Source organism: Diceros bicornis, chromosome 3 (genome assembly GCF_020826845.1).
Source record: "Diceros bicornis minor isolate mBicDic1 chromosome 3, mDicBic1.mat.cur, whole genome shotgun sequence".
In the NCBI taxonomy this organism is placed as follows: Eukaryota; Metazoa; Chordata; class Mammalia; order Perissodactyla; family Rhinocerotidae; genus Diceros; species Diceros bicornis.
This window is the reverse complement of record NC_080742.1, coordinates 95,940,386-95,965,479: the sequence shown is the minus strand read 5'-3', so window position 1 is coordinate 95,965,479 and position 25,094 is coordinate 95,940,386. Positions and strand designations below refer to the sequence as shown.

At 48.2% G+C, this 25,094-nt stretch overlaps 1 protein-coding gene across 1 annotated transcript; it reads right to left on the bottom strand.

The window, feature by feature from the left end:
* Nucleotides 1–299: 299 nt before the first annotated feature.
* GIMAP8 (GTPase, IMAP family member 8) lies at nt 300–24,562 on the bottom strand. The gene is made up of 8 exons (XM_058535233.1): nt 24,548–24,562; nt 21,024–21,092; nt 17,724–18,005; nt 17,369–17,571; nt 11,750–12,410; nt 7,368–7,413; nt 4,417–5,043; nt 300–2,377 (listed from the first exon to the last, which is right to left on the bottom strand). The coding sequence occupies exons 1-8, from the start codon at nt 24,560–24,562 to the stop codon at nt 1,689–1,691; spliced, it is 2,592 nt and encodes an 863-aa protein (XP_058391216.1). The 3' UTR covers nt 300–1,688.
* Nucleotides 24,563–25,094: the final 532 nt, after the last annotated feature.

Genomic DNA, 25,094 nt, shown 5'->3' with positions numbered 1-25,094 from the left:
CCTTCAGACAGGAGAGGCTCTGGGAAGAAGCACAAAATGCCTTCTAGACATTATTCCTCCCATGTCCTGGTTCTAATGCTTCTTACATTTATTTGTCCTTGCTGTAGTGGAATGCCCTGGGGGGATGAGTCCGGAGCTGGCAGAGGCCTAGTAAAGTGGCTGTCACCCAGTCTAAAGGTCTTCAGGCACCAAAGATGCAAAAACCTCACCAGAATCACAGTGTCCAAACATCTCCACTGACTCTCCATGGAGGCATACTCTTCCCCTGAGTCAGAAAAATGGGAATCAGGAGGATGGGAATTTATAATAGAGTTCACCTTTATTATTTCACTCAACTGATTATATTTACACACATATTTCCCAGAATTTGTCATCTGAGGGGTTATACAGAGAACAAAAGTATTAATGGTGACTGTCCATGCTCTTATAAATGGGTTAATCTTGAAGGTAGCCCACTCCTTTCAAAAAACAAAAGCAGATGACATAGATCCTGTCCTCAAAGCACGTATAAAGTGGTTAATATTGAAAACATCTGACCCTACATCTACCTGGCAGAAGACGCCATAGCTCTCATCTCATGTACCACCCACATCAGGCAGCTCTCAATATAAGGGGCTCAGCCATGGGGAGAACACCACCATCTTGGACCCAAGAAGCAACCTTCAGTATGGAGGCTGCGTGCCAGTGAAGCTGGGGCAAAGAGACAGAAGGAAGCTGAAATGTTGATGCTACACCTCAGACTGCCTACTCCTGGGCTTCTAGACACGAGCCACGATAAGCCCCTAATGTGTTTAAACCATTATTGTTTGAGTTCCCCGATTTTTCACCTAATTCCTAACCCTCAGGGATAAAAAAGGAGAAAAGTGCAAAGGGGTTTTCAATAACCTTTTCTAGAGGAAATCTAGAATTATACTTAGAATTTTAGAACCCTGCAAGATTGTCTAATCTTAGCAATTTTACATGCTTCTGATTTTTGTTTTAGTCTATTTCACTGTGATGATTAGCAATAAAATCTTTTGAAACCTCACAGACTCATGTTCATTTCCTCAGGGACAACAAGGGAGGGTAGACTGGGTCCCACTTTCCCTTCAGGCTTGGAAGGAGGAGAGCACTAAGGAGCAGCCACTACCTGGAGAAAGCAACCTGCTAGCCCTGAATCTTGCCCCAGTGGAGACACGGGAGCTCAGGGGGCTAGTGGGCATGGCAAGCAGCCCTGGGGAATGAGGAGGCCCACGGGAGTCCAGCTCCCCCGTCCTGCCATGCCCAGGGGTTGGCTGGACTGTGTCCTGCTCTCACATACCTGGATCCCCTGGTTCCTGAGTAACGATCTGTGTTCTGACCCCAGGCTGGCCTCGGCCTTGCTCCTGGTGTCTGTCCCGATGCCAATCCACCCACACAGGTGAGGTCACTCTTGTACTAGATTCTGACCCTTGACATCAGCCTAGTCTCAGAAGCCTTTTCCAGATTTCCCCACCTTATTTCTTCTTTCTCCTTTATAACCCCCTACCACCTGTCCAGCCTGATAATTTACTTACCTACAAAGAGCTACAGCATCACAGATGAGATGCACCTACCTCCCAAACCCTCAAAGTCATGGACCCTCTTCCCAGCCCACCAGTCCTCCCATGTCCCCACCCCAACCTCATGGTGTCTCTAATTGAGAAAGAGGCCCCAGGCATTTCAACTACCTATGAGAATATATTTTTTAAAGTCTCTAGTAATTTTGGGGGCTTGTGCTTTTCCTGGGCATTTTTCATTATTTTGCTGACCTTCTCCCAATCATAGGGGTATCCATGCCCTCCACATCTCCCTATTAGCTCATTGGCTATCATCAAAAGAACTTTTGCCTGGGCTTCCCTGGCTTGGCCAGTTTCTTTGTTATTAAAAGCACAAACTCGCCCCTCACACTTTTTAATTATCTTCTTAAGAGCTTTGTTATCTGTGTTCTTGAGGTACTCCTCAAGCTTCCCATCTCCTAGATCTTCCTTCCGGGTGAACACCACAATCGTATATTTCATAACTTCCTCTCCAAAGATGGTCTCCAGTTCCCTCACCACGTTTTCATCCTCCTGAGTGAACCGTCCCAGCTGCAACACCAGGACCAGAATCTTGCTCCCTTCTTCACAGCAGGACCAACAGCGTTCGACCTCCTGCTCCAGCTGGGATGGACCTCCCTCAGCACCGGGCATCAGGTGGAGTGAGGGAGTGTCCACAACCACAACATCCTGCCCTTCCCACTTCCTCCTGCTGCTCTGGCACGTCTTGGTGACTGGCTGCGCTAGAAGCTGAGAGGGGAATTTGTCCCTTCCAAGGATGGTGTTCCCCGTCGCGCTCTTCCCAGTCCCGCTCCTCCCCACGAGGACAATGCTCAAGGCCTCTGTTGAAAGGAAAGCGGGAAAGATTCGTGACCACGGGCTGATCAGGGTATGACATTCAAAGTTATGCCATACATTACAGCAGAGGATGCTCAGAGAGCTTCAAGGCAACCCTCTCACCTGGCAGCTCCATCCCCAGGCATGGGAATGGCTTGTTCTAGTCACCCGGTCTGCGAACTCAGAAGCAGGACTTGACCACAGTCTCTGCCCTGTGCTCATCCACTGACATGGCACTGTTCCTATATCTGAATCTGCTCTGCTCCTTCTTTCTACTTCTTCTTACCTTCTCTGACTCTCTGGCACATTGTGAATGCCACTGGCTTTATTACCCTTCACCTAGTCAGCTGGCCCTATCTACAACATCTCATCGTTGTCCTCCGCTCCTGCTGTGACTATGTCTTCCTACTGCCAACTAATGCTAACTACAGCAAAATCTCCTTGATGTAGTTGAAAAATTATTCCATAGACATGACTTCTCATGAGAAAAGGAACTACGTATACCATCGAAGGATTACCAGTTCCTTCAGCTGGGTCACACTAAAATCCATTTCTCATTAAAAACACGTGAAACTTAACTGTGTCTTTCATTTGTTAAAAGGCACTTCATAGTTATAATAATGAATATCTCCTAACACTGTTCTGTGTGGTGACAATTATGGAGAATAAATTTTCGTATATATGAAATTACAGATGCACAGAGATCTTACAAGGTGTATTACTGGGGGTTTCTTATGACTTTGCACTTCTACTGTGATCTCTCTCTCTCTCTCTCTTCCATTCAGGTCACTTCACAGTTCTGCTCAATTATGAATTCTTTACCAGGTTACTAGTATCTACCTCAAAACAAAGAGGGAGAAAAGCTCATTCTGTGCTCTTTCTTACAGGGGAAATCATTGAATTGCTTATGCGGAAGCTGCAATCCCATAGTTATGCTTTCAGGATGAAAAATAGATGAATCTTCTGACACCCCCATATTTGTCATGTATTTCAGTCCCTGCTTCCATAAAATCAGAGGGTGTGGTTCTCAAGTCCTCTCTAATCTGATCTAACCTACCCATCCCACGTTATCTAGATGTGTGAACCCTCCATCTCCATGAAGACTATTCCCTTTTGTTCCCTCCAAAGTGGCATGCTTAGTCCTACCTCCTTGCTTCAGATTGCTAGTGTACTCTCTGGAATGACTTTCAGCTTTCTGCTCAGCCATCTAAACTCTACCTATTCTCCAATGCCTGTTTCAAATTGGGCTTTCTCCACACAGCCTCCTCAGCTTTCTCACATGTCTGTACTTCATGAGGCTACCCAGCACCTGGCCCTCCAGGAGGAATTGAAAGGGCTCAGTAAACAGATATGACTTGGTCTGATGTTCTTCCCGGTGAGGACACTGAAGCAAAAGAGAATGGCATAAGTACTGCTGGGCTAGAACCTCAGCTCAGGTCCGTAGAACACAGAGCACTTAGTGGAAAGGGACTCCTGCTTTAGCAGTAGACAGGGTATTGTGACTGGGCTAATAACATCCATCTAGTGCCATGTGGGGGCCGCCCATCAAGAGCATTCAGGCTCCCTGTCCTGTCTAGTCAAAATGGCCTCCCCTCTCCAATAGAGAGAAGAGTAAAGAACCAAGAGAGTGGACAAAGAAGTCGAGAGAGAGAGAGTTGGGCTTAAGAGGAAGAGGAGAGTAAGCCAGTGATCCAGAACTATCTCATCACCAACACTGATCAATGAGCCCTGGACACCAGATACACTGTGAGGAAAACAAGAGATTGGAAAAGGTGAACTCCTTCTCTCAAGACCCTCACCACCCAGTTGGAGACATGAGGTAAGGGTCACGAAAGAATTAAAGACCAGATCAGGACAGCGTGCATGGAAAGGCACGTCTCACTTTAGTAAAATGTGATAAAGAACGGAAAAAGAGAAAAGAGTTAGTCAATAGCATGGACCTGTCCTTTTTATCTTCTCTATGCCCTTCAGAAAATGAAAACTTCTTGTATATTTTAGATCTATTTTTTAAGTATATATGAAATGTTTTCTACACATTGTTTACCTCTCCCTCTGAGGAAGCAGGGCTTGTTTCCATTCTGCTGCACCACGTTCACAATTTTTTCCAGGAGCTGATCCACCTGGTGTTGCTCCTCATCTCCTGTCACTCTGTAGTTGAAGGCGCTGTATCTGTCTTTACATTTCTTGATGAGCTGGTTGAGGGATTCATTTGTGTCTTTTAAGAACGTATCTACATTCTGATCCCCTAGATCTTCTTTCCTGGTGAGGAGGACGATCATGTACTCAAAGAACTTGTCTCCAAAATTGCTTCGGATGGTGTCCAGCACTGCCTCATCTTTCTCAGTGAAAGAGCCCAGCGGGCTCACCAGCAGGAAGGCGTGGGGGCCCGGGAAGGTGTGTTTTGAAAGCTCTGATTCAAGGACCTTTGAAAGTGAGATGTCTGGAGTGTCAATGATTGAAATATTCCTCTCTTTCCAGATTCTGCTCTTAGACCTAAACATCTGGGTTACTGACTGTTCACTGAATTTGGTCTCAAAGACTCGCTTCCCCAGAAGGCTGTTTCCAACGGTACTTTTTCCAGCCCCACGCTTCCCCACGAGCAGGACCTTCAGTTCTGACATCCCAGGGTTCCGCTCACATCCTGTGGCCTGCAGCTGCTTCTCCTCTGGCCCTGCGGGACAAAATGACAGATTCAGAGTCTCTTCTTGCACAGGACGCAGAGACGTGGACGGGTTTTATGATTTCTCATCCTTGTCAGTTTTTATAGATAATGGCAGTAGGGCACTGAACCAGTAGACCTCTAGTCCCAGAGAGAAGCCACCCATCAAAGTGAAAGCCACGAAAGGCGCCAGGAGCAAATTAAGAGATACATAAAGGGCTTCAGGTTTCCCAGGAACATGCAAATATTAAATTTGGCCTTCACTGGTCTTGGTCCTTAGGGTTCCTCTCATTTTGCTACCAAAAGTAAGTTCTGGGGCATGAAGTCAATGGGCTAAAAGCAGGACCAGGGAGAATCTGAGTTTAAAATGCCCCTCAGTGGTATATTCATAAAATAGAACAGAACTCAGCAATTAAAAAAAAAAAAAGAATGAACTACTGATATGCAACATGAATGGATCTCCAAAACACGCTAAGTGAAGACAGCCAGACACAAAACCACATGCTATGTGGTTCATTACATGAGGTTCAAGAGCAGACAAAATTAATCTATGTCAATAGAAGTCTGGAGATGGTTCCCTTTGGGGAGTGGCAGTAAGAACTTCTAAGCTGATGAAAATGCTCTGTATCTTTATCTAGATGGTGGTCACATGAGTATAGATATGTAAAAAGTCTTTGAGTTGTATACTTAAGATTTGTGCATTTTACTTTATGTAAATTATACCTCAATGGATTTCTGTAAAATCCTGCACCTCAAAACTGTCTCTCCACACAGCCCCATCCCCACTGTTCTCCTGTGGTCCAAGCTCAACACCAGACCTACATGCTGAGCAAATGGCAGAGCCAGCAACTACAAGGAATATTCACTGAGTCTGAGTCATCCAGGGCGCTATTGGTGTGGATCGTCACTCAGTATCTGAGTGGCAAGTCTGGGAAGTGGAGTGAACATGGCATTTAAAGAAAGCAGCTGAAATGCTAGTGACACCATATCCTTGCTATGTCCCCTTAGGAAAATTACTATTTTCCCCAAAATCACCTCAGACAAGCCTGTATTATATAAAAAGTCCTTTCCAACACCCTCATTCTGAGAGTCCCCAAAGTTCCCCACAATGTGCTATTGCCTCACTGCCATGAGTCAATAAACCCAATTTTGTTCAGGAAGAGGTATGTTGCCGGGGGTCTTGGCTGAAGGACATTGACAGAATTTTAAATCTCTACTGCTGCCTGAATTCACATATTTCTGGCAAAGTTTACTCATGCGTAAAATGAGAATAATGATAATAACACTTTGTTTATAGGGTTGTTATGATGAATATATATATAGGGTTGTTATGAGGATTATATATTATATGCTATGAGAATTATACGATTTATATATTTTCCAGCACATAATGTCAGTTGCAATTATCATTATTAAAATTATAATTATGATTATTATTTTGGGGAGTTCTATGAGGACAGAGATCTTGTCTATCTTACTCACTGCTGAACATTCAGTTCTTGCACAGAGCTGGGCCAGAAATAACCTGAAAGTCCATCAACAATGGGGTGGTTGAGTTAGTTGTGTAAGCCCATACTATGGACCAAATTGCATCTACTAAGCAGAACAAGGTAGAGCTACATGTACTGACTTGTGCAGTGTGCAGGATGTACCATTAGTGGCAATCATTAAATGGATGCTGAGCTCCGTCACTGAATTCTGCAAGTTAGTGTTATCCATGAAGGTCTGACTACTGCTTTCCCAGTAGGCATCAAAAATTGGGTAGTGCTGGATGCAGGGCCAGACAGAAGAGGCTGAGTCAGAAAGAAGCCGTAAGAGGCAAGCCCACCTTCGTAACATTTCAGAGAAGGCCAGGGACACCCATGCCATGGCCAGTACCTTTGCTGGTGCTGCACCTACTCACAAGTGTTAGGAGTTCCCTGGGAGACAAGTGGTAGGCACTGACCTGAGCTAGGTCTCCAGGTTGCATTTTTGTTCTGACTCATCTAGATAATTTTTCCACTTCATTTTGACATATAATGCATTCAAGAGAATACAAATAGGAGCTTAACATTTTTCTTTTTTTTGTGGTGAGGAAGACTGGCCCTTAGCTATCCTCCATTGCCAATCTTCCTCTTTGTGCTGAGGAAGATTAGCCCTGAGCTAACAGCTGTGCCCATCTTCCTCTATTTTGTATATGGGATGCCGCCACAGCATGGCTTTGATAAGCAGTGCATAGGTCCACACCCGGGATCTGAACCTGCAAACCCCGGGCTGCCAATGTGGAGTGCGGGCAAACTTAACCACTACGCCACCAGGCTGGCCCCGAGCTTAACATTTTTTAAGAATCATCTTACCATGGAGATTGTCCTTCTTCTGTGATGTAGCTCCATTCACAAAATCCTAGAAAATAGAGGAGGAAAACGATGCACACAGATCTAAAATCTCATCTTTTTGCAGAGTAAAGAAATGGAGACACAAGTGCAGTCATGTGTCGCTTAACAGTGGGGATGTGTTTTGACAAATGTGTCGTTAGGCGATTTCGTCATTGTGCGAACATTACAGAGTGCACTTACACAAACCTAGATGGTATAGCCTACCACACACATAGACTCTATGGCACTAATCTTATGGGATCACCGTCATATATGTGGTGTGTCGTTGACTGAAACATCATTACGTGGTACATGACTGTATATAATCCAGAGTGATCTGATGATTAGGATGTGGTCAAATCAAAGCCATGGTCATGGTCCATGCTGGCCTTTGTAGACCTGTTCATAATGATGGTCATTCTTGAGACCTCACTGCAACTGCTGCTGCTGCAACCAGTTTCCCAGAGTAAGAAGATGGGTCCTGTTCTCACTCAGAGGAGCCCCACAAATGCCATCTAACCAGGGCATTGTTCCTGAAGCTCTCTAACTTTACTTCTCCACAGTCCCTGAGAGTAAGAGCAATTCCTTCCAAAGTCTTCCAGAGTTTCTGCTATTCCTAGAGAAAATCCAAAGGCTTAGGAAGAGCTTCTGGACTCCCTGGAAGAAGAAACAAGCCCTGTAGTGCCTGTGATCTGCATTTGAAGAACAAGGGGAAGGAAGGAGGATGGGGATCAAGCTCCCCACAAAGCTCCACTGTCTTCTTCCCTCACTACACCCCTGGTACAGAGAAGAAGCTTCTTCTACCATGAGATGAAGTAAAATTTGGAACCTGCCCCATCCAGGTGGGCAAATGGAGGCCACAGAGGATGCGTAGCCAAACACACAACTGGCATCCCATTCAGCTGCCTGGTGAAGCCTTATACTCTCTCAAAATTTAAATTGTCATGGAACCAAAAAAGAAGGTGAGAACAGTGATATGCAATGTTGATGAATCTGCTACTCTTAGAGACTTCCTGTACTTTATTTTAGTGTTATCTTTGTTAGATCTCCATGCCAGACAAGGAAATTTCCCCTCTGCTTTCTCACTTGGCCCTACAGAAAACCATTAATACACTCAGTCGTCTCTCTCCCTGGGTCCTCTCCAGTCAGCTCAGAGTATCAGACTTCTTTCACCCTACACAGCCCAGTTCAAATTCTTTCATGGTTGTTTTGTTTTTTTTGTGTGTGAGGAAGATCAGACCTGAACTAACATCTGACGCCAATCATCCTCTTTTTGCTGAGGAAGATTGGCCCTGGGCTAACATCTGCGCCCATCTTCCTCCACTTTATATGGGATGCCGCCACAGCATGGCTCGACAAGCAGTGCGTCGGTGCACGCCTGGGATCCGAACCGGAGAACCCCGGGCCGCCGCAGCAGAGCGCGCGCACTTAACCGCTTGCGCCACCGGGCCGGCCCTCTCTTGTGTTTTTTAAATGCAAAAGATTGTCACAATGCAAATGTGTATGATATAAAAATTAATAATTTTTCCATCTCCAATCTACCAGAAAAGTGACAGTTTTATAGATAGATAGATAGATAGATAGATAGATATACATATCATATATAGAGAGAAGTACATATATATAGATATATAAGTTATATATATACAGATATATTCCTTCTATATTTTTCTATGTTTATACAAATACATATGAAGATACAGAGACTTTAGACTTATTAGGCTTTTTGTTCTGCAATTTGCTTAATAACATGTCCTGTACATCTGCACAAGTCAATGCATACAGATCAACCCCATTTTTTTAGTAGATGCTACTTGTTCCATAGTATGAACATACACAACTAACACAAACCATTCCTTTATTGATAGACCTTCAGGTTACTTCTGTCTTTACTATTTCAAAAGATGCTGTGATAGATATTCTTGTACGTACATCTTTACATATACAAATGGTTTTATTTCTGGATGATAGAGTCCTAAAAGTGGGAATCTTGCTCAGTCTTCTTTTTTTTTTTTTTGTGAGGAAGATCAGCCCTGAGCCAACATCTGTTGCCAATCCTCCTCTTTTTGCTGAGGAAGACTGGCCCTGGGCTAACATCCCTGCCCATCTTCCTCTACTTTATAGGGGATGCCACCACAGCATGGCTTGACAAGCAGCGTGGTGGTCCACGCCCAGGATGTGAACCTGCAAACCACAGGCCGCCCAAGCAGAGCGCATGCACTTAACTGCTGCGCCACCGGGCCGGTCCCTTGCTCAGTCTTTAGATTGTTAAAGTCCTTAATGTCCCCAGAATTTATTTGAACTGCATACACATCTATAAAAACAACAATAACAATAATAATAATAACTAATAGTAATTGAACACTTACCAAGTTTCAAGTATTTGCAAACAATTTTGTAAGCATTTCATTTAATCCTTAATACATAGCATTATTACCTCCGTTTTACAGAAAACAAAATGAAGGTGCTGTGATCAACAAAGCAGGTACGAGTTCTGTCCTCATGGACTTTGTGGGGATGCGCCCATCACAGATATATTTAGAGGAATCACTTGGTATTATGATGACTATATGAAGAGCACTGTGAGGGGGGAAGCTGTGGGGGCTCATCCAGGGGACAATCGGGGAGGACTCCCTGAGGAAGTGAGTTTAAGCTGAGGCAGATGGACACATAAAAGCAGATCGGGGATGGGGTGGGATGGGAGAAGGGAAGCCTCAGGCAGAGTGAACTGCAGGTTTGAGGCTCTAGAGTGGACATGAGCATAACTCAGGGACCAAAGGGAAGGCCAGTGAGATCAGCACATAGAAAGCAAGATAGATGGTGAGGGACCAGGTCAGGCCAAGGACTCTGAACTTGATCTGAAGACCAGCGAGGAGTCACTGAGGCATTTTAAATCAGAGGGTGTTCAGGTTACACTTAGAAAACTCTTTCTGTGCCCCTTCTCCCCTCTGCTTACATCCCTGTTCCAGGCCCCTTTCAAGGCAGAGACAGATGGTCATGAAGGAGAGAGAGAGCTCAGGCCTAGGAGACAAGAGAGCAAGTGACTTCAGTTCTCTTGAGCCTCTGGGGCCTCATCTGTAGAACACCAGCACACAGAGTTGTTGTGAAGACTTAATCAGTTCATGTATGTGCCTGGAACTTCGGAGGCGCTCAATAAATATCCACTTCCCCCCATTTCCATCCTGTTTGGGCTCAGTACTCAGCAGCTGTAAGAAAATTCATTCTGACCACAACTGCGACCATGCTGAATTCTTGCTTGCTTCACATTCTCCAGCACCTACATTTACAGAATTCTCTATACCAACATTCACTTACCTGCACTGAATCACTTATTGCTTTGTTTCTTATGCATAGGTCACTCCAATTGAAGGGTAAGCTCCTCAAAGGCAAAAGCTTGCATTTTTGTGTCTTCCGTAGTTATGAATACATTTTCCATTCCAGTTTAAAAATCAAATAAAATATCACTCTGGCTGTTGTGTGTGAAATGGATTGCAGGGTAAGGCACAAGAATGAATGAGGGGAAAGTTGTTGGTAGATTACTTATAAAATAGGACAGGCAAGAGGAGGCGGGCTTGGACCGAGTGGTGGTAGTGGAGATGGAGAGAAGCAGGTGGATTCCAGGTACACTGATCACCCCTTCGATATCAGCTGCAAGCTAGCAGTGGTATCAAAGCTGACATCTGGGTTTAGGTTTGAAGTTCATGGTGAGCAGGACAACCAGTTACTGAGTTGAGAGCAAGACTGAAGTCTTATAGATTTAAGAGGGAAAAGCAAAAGTTTGGACATGTTAAGTTTGAGATCCTACAAGAGAGCCATGTGGACATGTCAAGTAGCAACTGGAAAAAGGAGTCAGAACTCCGAGGAGAGACCTGGACTAGTATTACTAATTTGGAAACTGTTAGCAAGAGACAGAGCTAAAAACCGTAAGAATATGGAATCATCTGAGGAGAGAGTGTAGAGAATTGAGGAAAGGCTAGAACCAAGCCCCAAAGATGCCAAGTTTTACAGGTCATTAGAGGAGGACTCAGCAGTCTCTGGAGTAGCCAGAAAGAGAGGGGGAAAAGAGAAGAGGGTAGTTTTATTGAAGCCAAGGGAAGAAAGCGTCTAATGAGTCACTTGTGTGTCCAATACTATGAGGCTAAAGTTAGACAAGGACCTAAATGCATCCAAAGTCCAAGTCCAAAGGGTAATACTCAAAGTAACCAACCAGCTGGCGCCTCATCTTTCCAGACATGGATAAACATCTCCTTAAGCAATGCCTGTGTTCCATCACACAATGCAACATTTCACTTATTTACACCCATTTTCATCCTAATAGCTCTAGCACCATAGAGATCTTTGGAGACCTTAACAAGAATTCTCACCTGGAATCCAATGCCTTCTTTTCTGAAGTTCACACAATATAGTCTTGGGTTCTCATCCACCAAACGCTTGACCTTGCAGAGGAGCTCCCTCACCTGGGTGTCCCGCTCACCCTCACTTGCCTTGTTGTTGAAAGCACAGTACCGGTCTCCACAGTCTTGAACCAACTTCCTAAGAGAGTCATCGTCTTCAATGTAATCTTGCAGGGAGTCATCCCCCAATTCATCCTTCCGGGTAAAGACAATAATGATGTGCCTCTTGGCTTCAGCTCCAAACACCTTCCAGATGCCCTCGATTGTTTCTTTGTCCTCCGGCTTATAGTAGCCAATGGGAATTACCAGAAGCAGAACATGGAGGCTGGGAGCGGAGAGCTCCAAGCAGCGTTCAATGTTGCGGTGCCTGTCACTGGCACAAGCTACTGAAGAGAAAAGGTTGGGGGTGTCAATGACCACAACCTCCCCTTCTCTCGTGGCCCCCTTCTCCTCCTGGCACATTTTAGTCACCATCTGCTCGCTCAGCTTGGACTTGAACACAGCTTTGCCCAGAATAGTGTTTCCTGTGGCACTCTTTCCTGCACCATGTTTGCCTAGGAGGAGAAGCCTCAGTTCCGACATGGAGCAGCCTTCCTCTGACTTGCTCTCCAGACAGAGGCTCCTGCTTATTCTGTTGGGAGAAAAAGCAACACATCAATGTTCAACTCACATGCAGAGTGGAGAGAGGAACAGCAAGAAACTACATTTTCTTTTTCACTCAACTTTTTGGCCAAGGATTTGGGCCACTGAAGTCCTAGACTCAGACTAGACTGGGACAAGAAATCCTGTTTCCCAGGATCTTCCCTGGGCTCTTATTTCTGAAATAAACCCATTATTGGTAAAATGTCAAACACTGTTGATTGGCTAAACCAACAACCCCCTTCTCTATACACATCACCCACTCTACATGCTGAGGGAATCTAGGCACTCTCTGTGATGGAGAGAGTAACGCCCCACTCCTCCAAGATGTCCATGTGCTAATCCCCAGAATCTGTGACTACCTTACCTTTCATGGTAAAAGAGATTTTGCCAAGGTGATTAAGGATCTTGAGATGGAGAGATAATCTTGGATCATCCAGGTGAGCACAATCCCATTAAAAGAGGTCCTTATAAGAGGGAGGCAGGAAAGTCAGTGTGAGAAAAAGGAGATGTGAGGACAGAAGCAGAGGTGGGAGAGTGAGAGAGATTTGAAAATGCTACACTGCTGGCTTTGAAGATGGAGGAAGGGGCCACAGCCAAGGGGGATGCAGGCGGCCTCTAGAAGCTGGAAAAGACAAGGAAACAATTCCCCCAGAGAGTTCCCAGAAGGATCGCAGTCCTGCCCAACACCTTGATTTTAGGACTCCTGACCTCCAGAACTGTAAAATGATAATTTTGGGGTTTTTAGGAACTAAGTTTGTGGCAGTTTGTTACAGCAGCAAAACCAAATCATACATTCTCTCTCCCAGCTTCCCCTCCAACTAGGGATGTCCATGTGACCTGATGACAGTGGAAGGAACGTTGGCTTGGGCCTTCTGAGGATGCTGTTGTGTTCTTGACGGTAGCGGCAGACTCAAGTAGAGAGCTCCTGTTGTCACCTCTTCCCCCTTCATCTTATTTGGAATTTAAATGTGATATCTGGAATTGCGGCAGATATCACGGGGCAATGAGGTAACAAATAAGAGAACAAAAAGTCAACAGGCACCATCAGGCTAAAGGACAGCAGAGTAGAAAGATAGAAGGATCCCTGCTGACATCAGTGAGCTGCCAGAACACCCTCGAGACCACTTCTTTGTTAAATAAACAGCTAATATTCTTACAGTTTAAGCTGTTGCTACTCAAAGTGTGATTTGCGAGCAGGAATATTGGCAACAACTGGGATCATAGTAGAAATGCAGAATCTTAGGCGCCAACCCAGACCTGCTGAATCAGAATCTGTAATTTAACAGGTTCCAGGTGATTCTCATGAACACTCAAGTTTGAGAGACACTGGTGTACGCCACCGTTACTTACAAATTAGCATTCCCAACTGAATCAGAATCCACAGGAAGAGCCAAATTTCCCAACACCATTAGTTGAATAGTCCAACCTTTGTCCGATGATTCTGTCAGACACCAGGTGCCCCTATTTCCATGAGACTGTCCCTAGGTTCTTTGTTTTGTCCACTGGACTCAGTCTATTCCTGAACCAGAATGTCTTAACTACTAAAACCATATGACTTAGTATAACTTTAAAATAGATCTTAGTTATCTGTCGAGCAGCCCTCAACACCTTGCTATTGTTCAAAATTGTCTCACTATTCTTGGCTTTTTAATCGTCTACAGGACTTTTAAAATCAGGTGTCATTTTCTTTGGGAAATCCTGAAGGCCCCTGCACTGAACTGACAGCATAGTTTGAGAAGAACTGACATCTTCACAATGTTGTCATTCCCGCCATTCTTTTTGTTGATTAGTTTTAAATACGTTCTAATTTCAACTGATTTCTTTTTGATCCATAGATTAAGAGACGTGATTACTAAATTTAACAATGTATTGGGAGACTGGCTCTCTTTTTTGTTATTTCCAATGTTACTGCACTATGGTCAGAGAACAACATCTGCATAAAATACTTGTCCTTGGTTGAGATTTACTTTTTGGCCCAATAAGACTCTGGTAAATGTTTTGTGTGGGCTTGAGAAGAATGTGTAGCCTGTAACTGTGGGTATCTTTCACAGAGACCCCCCTCCATCTCTGCTACCTCAGCTCCAGTTCCCCAGAAGGTCCAGCATGCCCTTCCCTGCACTCCTCTCCCCTGTCTGCCTGGAAAATTCCTCCCCATTCTTCACACATAGCTTGAGTGTCACCTCCACATCAAGCCTTTCCTGATTTTTCCAGATTGAACTCATCATCGGCTCTTTTCTGGACTCCCGCAATAACATTATCCCTGGTCTCCCTGCTCCCACTCTCTTCCTAGAGCTTAAAATCCATCAGCAGCTAGAGTGCTCCTGCTAAAACAAGAGACAGATAATGTCCCTCATCCCTCCAAAATCCCCCAGTGGCTTCCCAGTCCCTCAAAGTAACAGGCAAGCCTTTATAGCAGTCTACAAGACCCTACCCAGTCTGGGCCCTGGCCGCCTCTCTGACCTCATCTCCTTCTCCCACCTTGCTTTGTCTGCTGTAGGCACATCGGCCTCCCTGCTGTTCTCCAAACTGTGACCTTGGGCCTTTGTGCTGGTTGTTCATCTGAGCTAGAACATTCTTCCCCCAGACTTGTGCAAGGCAGTTTCACTTTCTTTAGGTCTCTACCATATTGTCCCCATGGTACAGGAGGCCTTCTTCAGTGACCCTCTATTTAAGAGCAACCCGCCCCTCTGCGCCCACCAGCACCCCTGTCCCTGCACACCGCTCTGTGTTTCTCCCCAGCCCCCACTGCTACCATCCTTCACAAGTGCATCTACCTGCTTATCGCTTTCTTCTTGTCTCCTGCCTCTATAAGGTAAGTCCCACGAGGACAGGGACTTGTTCTGCTGTGTTCACCACCGTCCCTACAGCACAGAGAAGGCATCCCATAAACACTTGCTCAGGACTGAGGAGATGGTTGTTGACTTGAAGAACAAAGAAACGCAGCTGAAGATAGTGAAGAGTGAGAAAAGCCCCATTTCTGTGTAGCCATTTGACAGTTTGTCCCTTTTAAGAGAGCAGTGTCGTGGACCGCTGAAGGGAGAAACCGCACTGCAAGGACAGAGCCAGAGGAGGTGGAAAGGGAGGATGCAGACTCCTCCTTCAAGAGGCTTCACCACCAAGGAAACCCAGTGGGCTGAGGGGAGGAGAGCCCACCAGGGCCACACACAAGGGCCTGGGCTCCTCTCCAGAATCATCTGGATCTCTGCAGGACGCAAGAGGCCAAGCCCGCCTCAGCCTGAGACACTCACCCCAGAATGGTTACTCCAAGGAGAAATAGATGTCTTGGTTGCTTAAGTCCAGTAGCTGTTGGGACTCTTCTAAGAGCATCCTCTGACCCCGACACACCCCTTTATAGAGACACCCTCACCCAACCCCTCATCCCCTTACTCTCCGTTATTTTCTTCATAACACTGTTTCTATCTGATACTATTTATTGTGTCTACTTTTTTATTCTCCCTCTACTGCCCTTAGTATGAAACTCCATAAGCGCAGAGACCATGCCTGTCTTGTTCTGTGTACCTACGCCCTAATGTTGTCCCTGGCATACAGTATATGCTCAAGAAATGGTGTTAGGTGAATGATCCCGAAAGAGAGGGATGTGAGGAAGGGAAGAAAAACAGTTTTTAGAGTGGAGAGGGAGATTAAAGTGATGTCCCTTGAAAAGTAAAAGAGAAGTGACTTTATATTGTCTCCTGAGCCAGTGAAGTGGGGTGTTTTTGTACATTAACTTAAAAAAAGACACTAGTGGATAAATAACAAGCTGAAGGAAGCAGAGACCTCTAGCAGGTCTGAAGAAGAAAGGAATTTATTGCCCAAGTCAGCACCTCTGTTTACATTGTTCCCCGTCGTAGTTCATGGTGTGATTAAAGTAATGAGTCCGCTGAACCCCTTCCAGACGACGATGCCATGTTGAATCAGGATATTCTCCCTCTCCCTCTCTCTCTTTCTGTCTCACTCTCTACAATTGCCCAACCTTAACCATTTTCTCCCAAGCATATACAAAATACCTTGAAGGACAAAAGGAAACCAAACCCCCCTCCGTCCCCTCTCTTTACAGCCACATTTCCCTGTGATGAGCTCCCAGGCCACTCTGGAGACCCCAGCAGGGCAGCGGAGAGAAAAACGAGCTTTCTCTCCAGAACTCTAGTGGAGACTCTGAAGCAGGCTCCACCTTGTTCTCAGGATGCTCCCGAGGGGATGTGGCTGCAGGTCCAAGAACCCAAGGTTCCAGTGGTGCAGGGATTCCTCCCACAACAGGGGCAGCTCACACCCACAGAAAAAGGTGGTCAGAGAAGCTTCCAGAGCCCGGCCTGGGCAGGACTCAGTCCCAGCCCAGCAGGTCAGTCATGAGGAGGAAGGGAAAGAGTTCATGGGTGAGGACCCGGGTGGCTTACATGTAGGGAAAATCAGAACTACTGTTTTCGGCAAACGGCGACCACCTTCAACCTCAGCTAATGGATCCTAACTGTGCAAGGTTGGGAAACATTAGAAAAGTGAATGTGGAAAATCAGTGTCCAAACTGCCAGCCCCCTGTCCCCTGCTCCAGGGCGAGGCCGGCAGCCCCAACCGCTCCTGCTAGCCTACTGACCATGGCTGCTCTGGGGCACAATCAGAAGTCCAGGGGTTCCTGAGAGGGGGCCCCCTCCCCTCCTGCCTTCTTTTCCCTCCCCCTTCCACCAGGCCTTCATCTCAGCCCTGGAGGGAAGCACAGCCTCCTTCTACAAGGGCTGCCTGCAGGCTCCACTCCCCAGGGGTGTGAGCCTCTGTGCTCCCTCCCAGCCAGCTTGCTCCCCCCAGGCTGGGGAGAGCGCTGGATCAGGAGGAACCATCCCAGAGCCCCTGGATTCCGGCCCTCCAGGTGGCTCCTCTCACCGCCCGGGTCGGCTGCCTTTCACATCCTCGTCCCCACACGTGAAGGCACATATCCGCACACCACCACACACGTACCTCGGTCCTGTCCCGTGGCCTGTCACAATATCAGAACCTCCACGTTCCGCCTGCTCCCCTGCTGGCTGGGTGGAGGCAGCTGCAAGCAAAGGGAATCCTAACGAGGGCGGAGGGGCCTCGGGGAGGGAAAGGCAGGGGCGGGACCAGCTTGAAAGGCTCTGGGTCTTTCTGACTGTTTCCGAGGAGGAAGAGGTGTCTAGAAGTAGTTTTCACTACAAGAGAGGCACAAACGCAGTGAGAGGGAAGTTCAGAACTGATGCCAGGTCACAGGGTGAGAACCTCGGGCGCAGCCGGCATCAGGGAGGGAGGGACACGCGCACGCCCTCCCGGGGGCTGGCCCCGGGGGGTCGCTGACCCGCGCGGCCCTCGTGCAGCTGCACACGGACTGGACGGCGGGGACATGGGAGCCCCGGCTCTGCTTGGGGCTGAGGGCGCGGTGGGCCCCAGGCCGAGCTTCAGGAGGGTCCCTAGGAAGGACCACTGTGCAGAGGGAGCCAGCAGGATGTGCAGCGTGCTTCCGGTTCCCCAGAACGGAAATTATGGCGCCTGTAGGGGCCTTGGGCGAGGCCGGCGAGGTGGGGCCGGTGCTCTCCGCTGCCCGCTGCTCTCCACCGCCGCCTCTCCCGCACCCTAGACCCTTCCCGAGATTGAGGCAGAAACACCGAGACGTTGTTTACCTTCTTCCACCGCCTCCCCAACCCCTGTCCCCCTGACGCAGCCCTTAGGGCTTCCTTTAAAGGTTCCTCACGTCCCCTCCAGGGGACTTCCCTACCCCTGCCTGAGGAACTCAGGCGCTCAGAGCAGCGCTGCTTCCTGGGCCAAAGAATTCTTTCCCCAAGCTAGTAAAACACTTGAAATGCTACAACTTGGAGCTAGTAAAACACTTGAAATGCTAGAACATCCAGGTGGTACAACACGAAATGCTAGAACATCCAGCTAGTAAAACACTTGAAATGGTAGAACATCCAGCTAGTAAAACACTTGAAGTGGTAGAACATCCAGCTAGTAAAACACTTGAAATGCTAGAACTTGGATGCTTTCAAATAGCTCATAAAACGAAACCCTTTTCGTGAGAGAGAGTGTCAAAGTCCCTGGTCGCTGCTACAGAAGGATGTCAAACACTGAGCAAGACTTTTTTTATTTTATCTTATTTTATTATGGTAAAAAAAAAAAAAAAACCCATAACATTAAATTTACCACCCTAGCCATTTTTAAACGCACAGTTCAGGAGCATCAAGTACATTTACCTTGTTGTGCAAAGAGCTCTAGAACTTTCCCATCTCACCACACGGAACCTCTACACCCTTTAGACACTAATTCCCCCTCCAGTTCCTGTTCCCTCCCTGGTAACCCCCTTTCTACTTCTGTTTCTATGATTTTGACAACTTAGAAACTTCACACTGGTGGAATCAGACAGGGGTTGTCCTTTTGTGACTGGCTTTTCTCACTTAGCGTCATGTCCCCGAGGTTCACCCGTGTGAGAAGACGTCATCGGGAAGCAGAGCCTGAGCCCACACCGTCACACCAGGCTTGGTCTTGGGGCTGCACCTTGGCAGGAAAACTGACAAAGCCTCCCCATCCCCCACCCACTGACCCCCTTAGTGAAGGAGCACCGGCTGCAGGAAGACACCCCTCCTCCGTTGGGCTCTAGGTCAATTCACAGCAAATCAGCTCATCAAAACAATCAGACAAAAGCCTTCAACCCCGCCAGGCGGGTCATCCCAGATGTGTCACTCCAAGAAGTGGGGTCTGTTCAGGGACAGAGTTACAGGCCTAGAGGGATGTCATTTTCCCCAAAACAAGGAAGACAGCAAACCGAGTTAAAAAAAAGCTCGCTCATTCTTAAATGAAATATTAAGCATTTGAGGAGCACTCTGAATAAAACCAAAGCTTCAAATACCTCCTCAACGGTTTAGCAAGGTGATTATTTGCTGAGGTGACCATTTGCAAAATGGTCTTTCAGCAATTTGGCTTCTGGAGAATTGATTTCCATGGGGAAGGCTGCTTCTGATTCTGGCTGGGCCCTGATCTAGGGAAGGATGGGGGTTCCCTGCCCCCTAGTGGCTTTGTGGCTAATGACAGGGCAGCAAAACCGCTCCCCCAGGGGACTGAGAGCTCCTACTCTGCAGGTGAAACAGCCCTCCCCCCTCCCAGACTCTCAGAGAGGGCAGAAGGGGGAGGAGCTGGACTTCAAGAAATGGAATCAGCCAGGAAGGGATGAGTTACCAAGCAAGGAGGAGTCTACCAGGACCAGGCACGTATCAGACACAGTGGCTCAAAGACTTGCAGGACAAGTCCCCCACGCACTCAGTCAAATGATGGGAAGAGACTAAACCCAAGTTTATGAAACAGGGTAACATGAGCTGTCATGGAGATGTGCCCGGGGTGCCATGGGAGCAAAGGGGAAGCGCTACAAGCCACACAGGACCGAGAAACAACCAAAGGGGGAAACAAGCTTACAAACAAATCCACGAACCGCCCGTTGACTGTGGCAGGTGCTCTAACGGAGGAGATGATAAAGCACACTGGAGGAAGAAGCAGCACGAGGCCTGCCTGAAGTCTTGAAGGGCATGTTGAGATTTCCCTGCGAAGGGCTCTCGGCAGAGGGAGAATGGCGAACGCCACAGGCATTCCACGTGCTGAGAGCGGCTTGGGCGTGTGTGGGGAAACGGAGTCAGGCTTGAGGTAGGAGGATTGATTAGAGGCTACTGCAGTCGTCCAAGCTAGAAATAAGGACATGAAGTGATATAGTGACAGTGAAACTGGACAGTGGAAAGAGATTTCTGATATGTTTAGGGAGATGGAAACAGTGAAAGAATTTGAAAAAGATGAATTCAGCTTTGCTGTTACACTTGTTCAGGTTGCCGCATTGAAGGGAGTGCTTTCACAGCATAGACATTTATTATTTTGAAAAATTTAGTTATAAGTTGTTTTACTTCAAAGTCAGAAAATGTGTGTTTACTACAGTTTTGGCAGATGGCAGTAAAGTGTCTTGTAACTACATTTGTATATTTTGACAATTTTTTGATGGAATTAAATGTCTTATTCAAATAGTGTTCTTGTTGGCACAATAATTATTAAGAAATAATATGCTTATTTAAGAAGTTTTAATTTGAAAAAGGGACATCATTTTCTGATTAACATGAAGGCTGGTGGTGACCCCGGGCTGAATGGCTGTGGAACAGTCTGGAGTCCCAGCACTTTCTAGTGGCCCTCGTGGAGATAGGGCTGTGAGATGACAACTTCAGCTTGGGGACACTGAGTCTGGGCTATGGAGACAGGACAGGCAGAGAAGTCCAAATGGTCATGTTTCCCATCAGTTATTCCTGCCAACCCTCCCACTGAGAACTAAAATTAAACAGGATAAAAATAAATTTAAATCTTCTCAAAAGCATCCAAGAATCACTAAAGCAATAAGCAACCACCAGACCAAAGCAAGACCCTGGAGCCGTGAGCACCGATGCTTTTCCCTGAGGGCAGGTGACCATCCTGGAAGATGACAACCTCGGCTTCCCTGGGAGACAGGAACGTAAAGGAAAGCCCTGTGGGACGTGCAAAAGCAGAAACTGCCTTGGACAAAGGTACCCAGGCAGAGAAGACTCTATTCAAGGCTCTGATAACACGGGAGAGGGCCCAGAACTAAGACTGAACTCACCTGCTGGCACATCAGGAGGGATTTGAAGGGCTGGGGTGAGCCAGTGGAAAAGTACTGGAGGACGTGGGCCTGGGGGGTGGGGAGGTGGTCACCATGATTAGGCCAGGTGTGTTTGTTTACTGGCACCCCTCACAGGCTGCTACCCTCCCACAGAGACTGGGAGATGGGGGTGCTATCTGCCTTGACGGTTACATTTCAAAGGGATGGCTCCCACATCCTTGAGAAAGACAGTCCTGGGGTGTAAAACTGGCAGGTGGCTTTTTAAAAGGTTTCCATCTCAAAGGGGCAGAGATAGAATTCGCATATACAAGTTTTCTAAAGTAAATGCTGTAAGAAAAGGGAGGTCGGGGGCCAAGGATCAGGAGGAGACCAGTCTAAAGTTTAGACAAGCTGAGGGGAAAGTGAACATACTAGGCTAAACGTGGCCCTGGTCCACCCAACTCTCCACCTGCACCACGCCTGTGCCTGCGCAGCTGAGACTGGTGGACGGGAAACCTGCAAACCTGCTGGCTGACTTCACTTTTCATTCACGGTCACTGTCCTCAACGTGGGACGTCATCCCTCTGTGTTGTGGTCCATTCACTCTCCCACTCCCCTGGACAACTATTTCCTACCCTCTCCCCTCCCTAAACCCCCACCATCCTCCCATCCCCACTCAGTGGATGACCTCGCCTCCTCTTTCTCTAGGAAAGCAGAAAAGATGAGCAGAAAAACTCCCACAGCCGTCGCCACTGCATCTACCCATCCTCCCCAGGCTGTGCCTGCAGACTCCGCCTTCCTTTCTCTTCCAATGAATGACCTGCCCAGATCCCCAGCCAAGCCCAGCTCCCCCAACTGTGCACCAAACCCTGTCCTCTCATCACCCACTTGCTCCCGTGGGTCATCCCCTCCCCTGTCCATCCACACACCCCCTCTCCTGGACCACGGCCATCAGCATTTGACCTGCTGTCTTTCTCCCATCTTTAAGAAAGAATATTCTCTTACTCCGCTTCCTCCTCCAGCTCCATAACTTCCCTCCCTTACTGCACGTTTTGCTGATGAAGGTGTCTAGACTCAGGCTCCCTGGGGAAGAGGCCGTCCCTCCAGGCTATCATCCCCCAGCCCTGAGTGTTGGGGAGGGAGGGCTGGAGACTGAACACAGAGGGCAGCTGCTCCATCTGCAAATGTTCCCATCGGCACCTGGCAGGACTTTGATGTTATCACAAGGACTTCTGCCCCTGCCATCCAGGCTGCTGGCGAAGCAGAGGCAAGAGCAGGATTTTCAGTAAGCTGTCTTCCAACCTATTCTTTCCCTGGAGACTCTGGCACCCTGTGCCCAGGCCGCAGCCATCGACTCCGCTCTGCACCTACCAATTCAAGATAACCAGCAATTTCCCTGGGGTTTTCTCAAGTTTTTCTTTTTCTTTCTGGTATGTTTTTGGTTTGGGGGTTTCTGGAGGGATTTTTGCTTCTGCTGTTGGTTCCCGCAATCCTTGTCTGTCTCTCCCCTCTTCTCCAGAGAGGAGGCAGCAGAGGAGCAGCACCAGGCTGGTGCAGCCTCTTTGCAAGACCAGGCTGACCTTGCTCTCTCCCGGAGAAGCAGGTGGCTGCCCTGTGCTGCCAGCAGGTGCTGAGCAGGAGGAAGAGTTTAGAAAGGAGCACTGACAGGCCAATAAGAAGAACCCCTTGCCAGAGACCCAGTGGGCTGCTACCAGAAAATAAACCCAGGGGCACATGTGGTTTTGCTCCTAGTTCTCCACTTCCCAAGAGAAAACAGTCATGGGAACCTTTTCTCTGGTCTCTGCAGCTGTGAGAACCACCTTTCCACGCCTTGTAAGACCTGAAACAGCCTCTCCAAGGACAGTGCTCGGCACCTGGGAGAAGGGTGTGGCGGTGCCAGGGTGCTGGGGGCAGACCCAGAGGAGGGCAGACGGCTGCTTGGAGGGAACGACGCTGATGGGCTATCCTGAGCACTGGTTGTGCCTCCCTGTGCGACTGCTAAGCCAGACAAGTGCTCCCTTGTTATGATGATGAGAGTCATCCTCTCACCTCCTCAGCTGGCAGCAAAGGTATAAAAGAGTTGAATTGCTTCTGGAAAATTCTAGAGAGACACAGGCCAAGCACAAAAAGCCTAGAGACCTGAATCTGGAGTGAAAATAGAAAGTTCTTAAACCCTAAGTGACAGATAGTGGGAGCATTTGGTGTGGAGGGTGGGAATTGTGGGGCAGGGGTCTCCTCGGGCAGCCTTGCCCAGAGCCCAGCCCCTCTCGCCCTGGACCCTGACTCAGCAAAGGCACCATGGGCCCCTCCAGGGTGAGGCCAGTGGCTCCTTTGACCTTCCTACCCCTAGCTGAGTGTAGGTGACAACAGGCTCCAGGAGACATCCTGAAACTGGACCCTCCCTTGGGCCTATGGCCAGGCCTCAGGCCACATCCCCTGGAGGGAGGCCTCTCTCCCTAAGCCCCAGCCATGTACCCCTCTGCTCCCCGTACTCCTCTGCTCCGAGTACCCCTCTGCTTCATGTGCCCGTCTGCTCCGCGTACCCCTCTGCTCCGTGTGCCCCTCTGCTCCGCGTACCCGTCTGTTCCACGTATCCCTCTGCTCCGCATACCCCTCTGCTCCGTGTGCCCTTCGGAAATCCCCTACAGAGTGAGGAATCTTGGGGGTGCTCACTGGGGTGTCCAGCACAAAGCAGCCTTGTGAGTGTCTGTTGAACACTCAGAGGTCAGCATCTTAGAGGAACACAGCCATTCAGAGAGCTTAGCCTGCGGGAGTCCCAGTTCACACACGTGTGTGTGTGTGTGTGTGTGTGTGTTTATTGCTGACTTAATTGGGTCTTTTTCCAGTTCACACTTAACTCTCTTTCTCTTCTTAGCTTCTCCCTGCTTAGCCCCCTAGTGGCTTGCCCCACGACCCTGTCCCACCCCTCCCTGCCTGGAGCGGCCTTCCCCGGGCACACTCGGTCTGACTCTGTCCTTCTGTCCTCCAACAGCCCTGTGCCCAGAAACCCCTTGGCCTGGTTCTGTTTCCAGGGTCCAGCCTGGGTGGAACCCTCTGCTAGGTTGGTTCTTTCCCCTGGGAGTGCAGCCCTGGGCTCTCTCCACATCCCCCTCCTGAGTCCCCCTCTCCAGCTCCTCAACACCAGCCTTTGTTGGTTTCACTTTGTGCTGTGAACTCACAGCACCTCCCTCAAACACCTTGCATGCTGCCTTTCACACACCTGCTCCAGGTGAGGCCTGAGACCACAACAGAGCGGGGCCTTTCCAGCCCAACTGGAATTCCTCAGCTCCCCAGCTTCTGGACAGCACAGTGCCCACCGCAGCCCATGGCTTCCTCGTACCTCATCTGGTACGAGGAAGGACCCAGGACTGATCCCAGACCGGAAGGATGATACAGGCCTTGCCAGGAGGGAAAGCACCATCTTATAGGGGAAGACAAGGCAGGGGCATTCAGCCTCCACACCCACTCAACGGGGTGACTCACGGCTAGAAGGTGGCCCCAGCAAGAAGGTTTCATGCATCGAGTTCAACCCAAGGAAAACTCACCTCCATTCTGTTCATGGTGGAAGTGAAGAAATACGTGGCTGGAAGCAGCATGGAGGCCCAGCAGTGATTTCTAAACCTTTGTAGTCATAGAAAGAGAAAGCTTCTCATGTTATTCTTCCAGCCCAGAGTAGAAGGTCTGGAGTTTTATTGGGAGCCTTTTAGAAGTTCTGGAAATCTCAACCCACTGACAATTCCATTTCCATACCCCTACCCAGGTACAGGCCCCCTGAGCCAGCCGCCCTCCTCCCTCCTGAGGGTTCTCCTACCTCTCCCCATCACGCACCTCCTCAACCTGCCAGGTGGGAAGCAGGCAGCCAGGAGGGGGTGCTGTCCATGCCCAGGTTGGGATGAAGATTGAGGGGCACAGCCTGGAAACGGGCATTAGGGGAGGTGCTTTGGAAAAAGGGGTTGCTCCCCAACAGCCTCTCATGCCTTAGTTCTGGAACCTTCAGGGTGCAGAGAGCCAGACAGTTCTTAGCAGGAACCAGTTTCCCAAGATCACAGTAGACACGGGAGAGTGCAGATTCTAACCCAGTTTTGACACCAA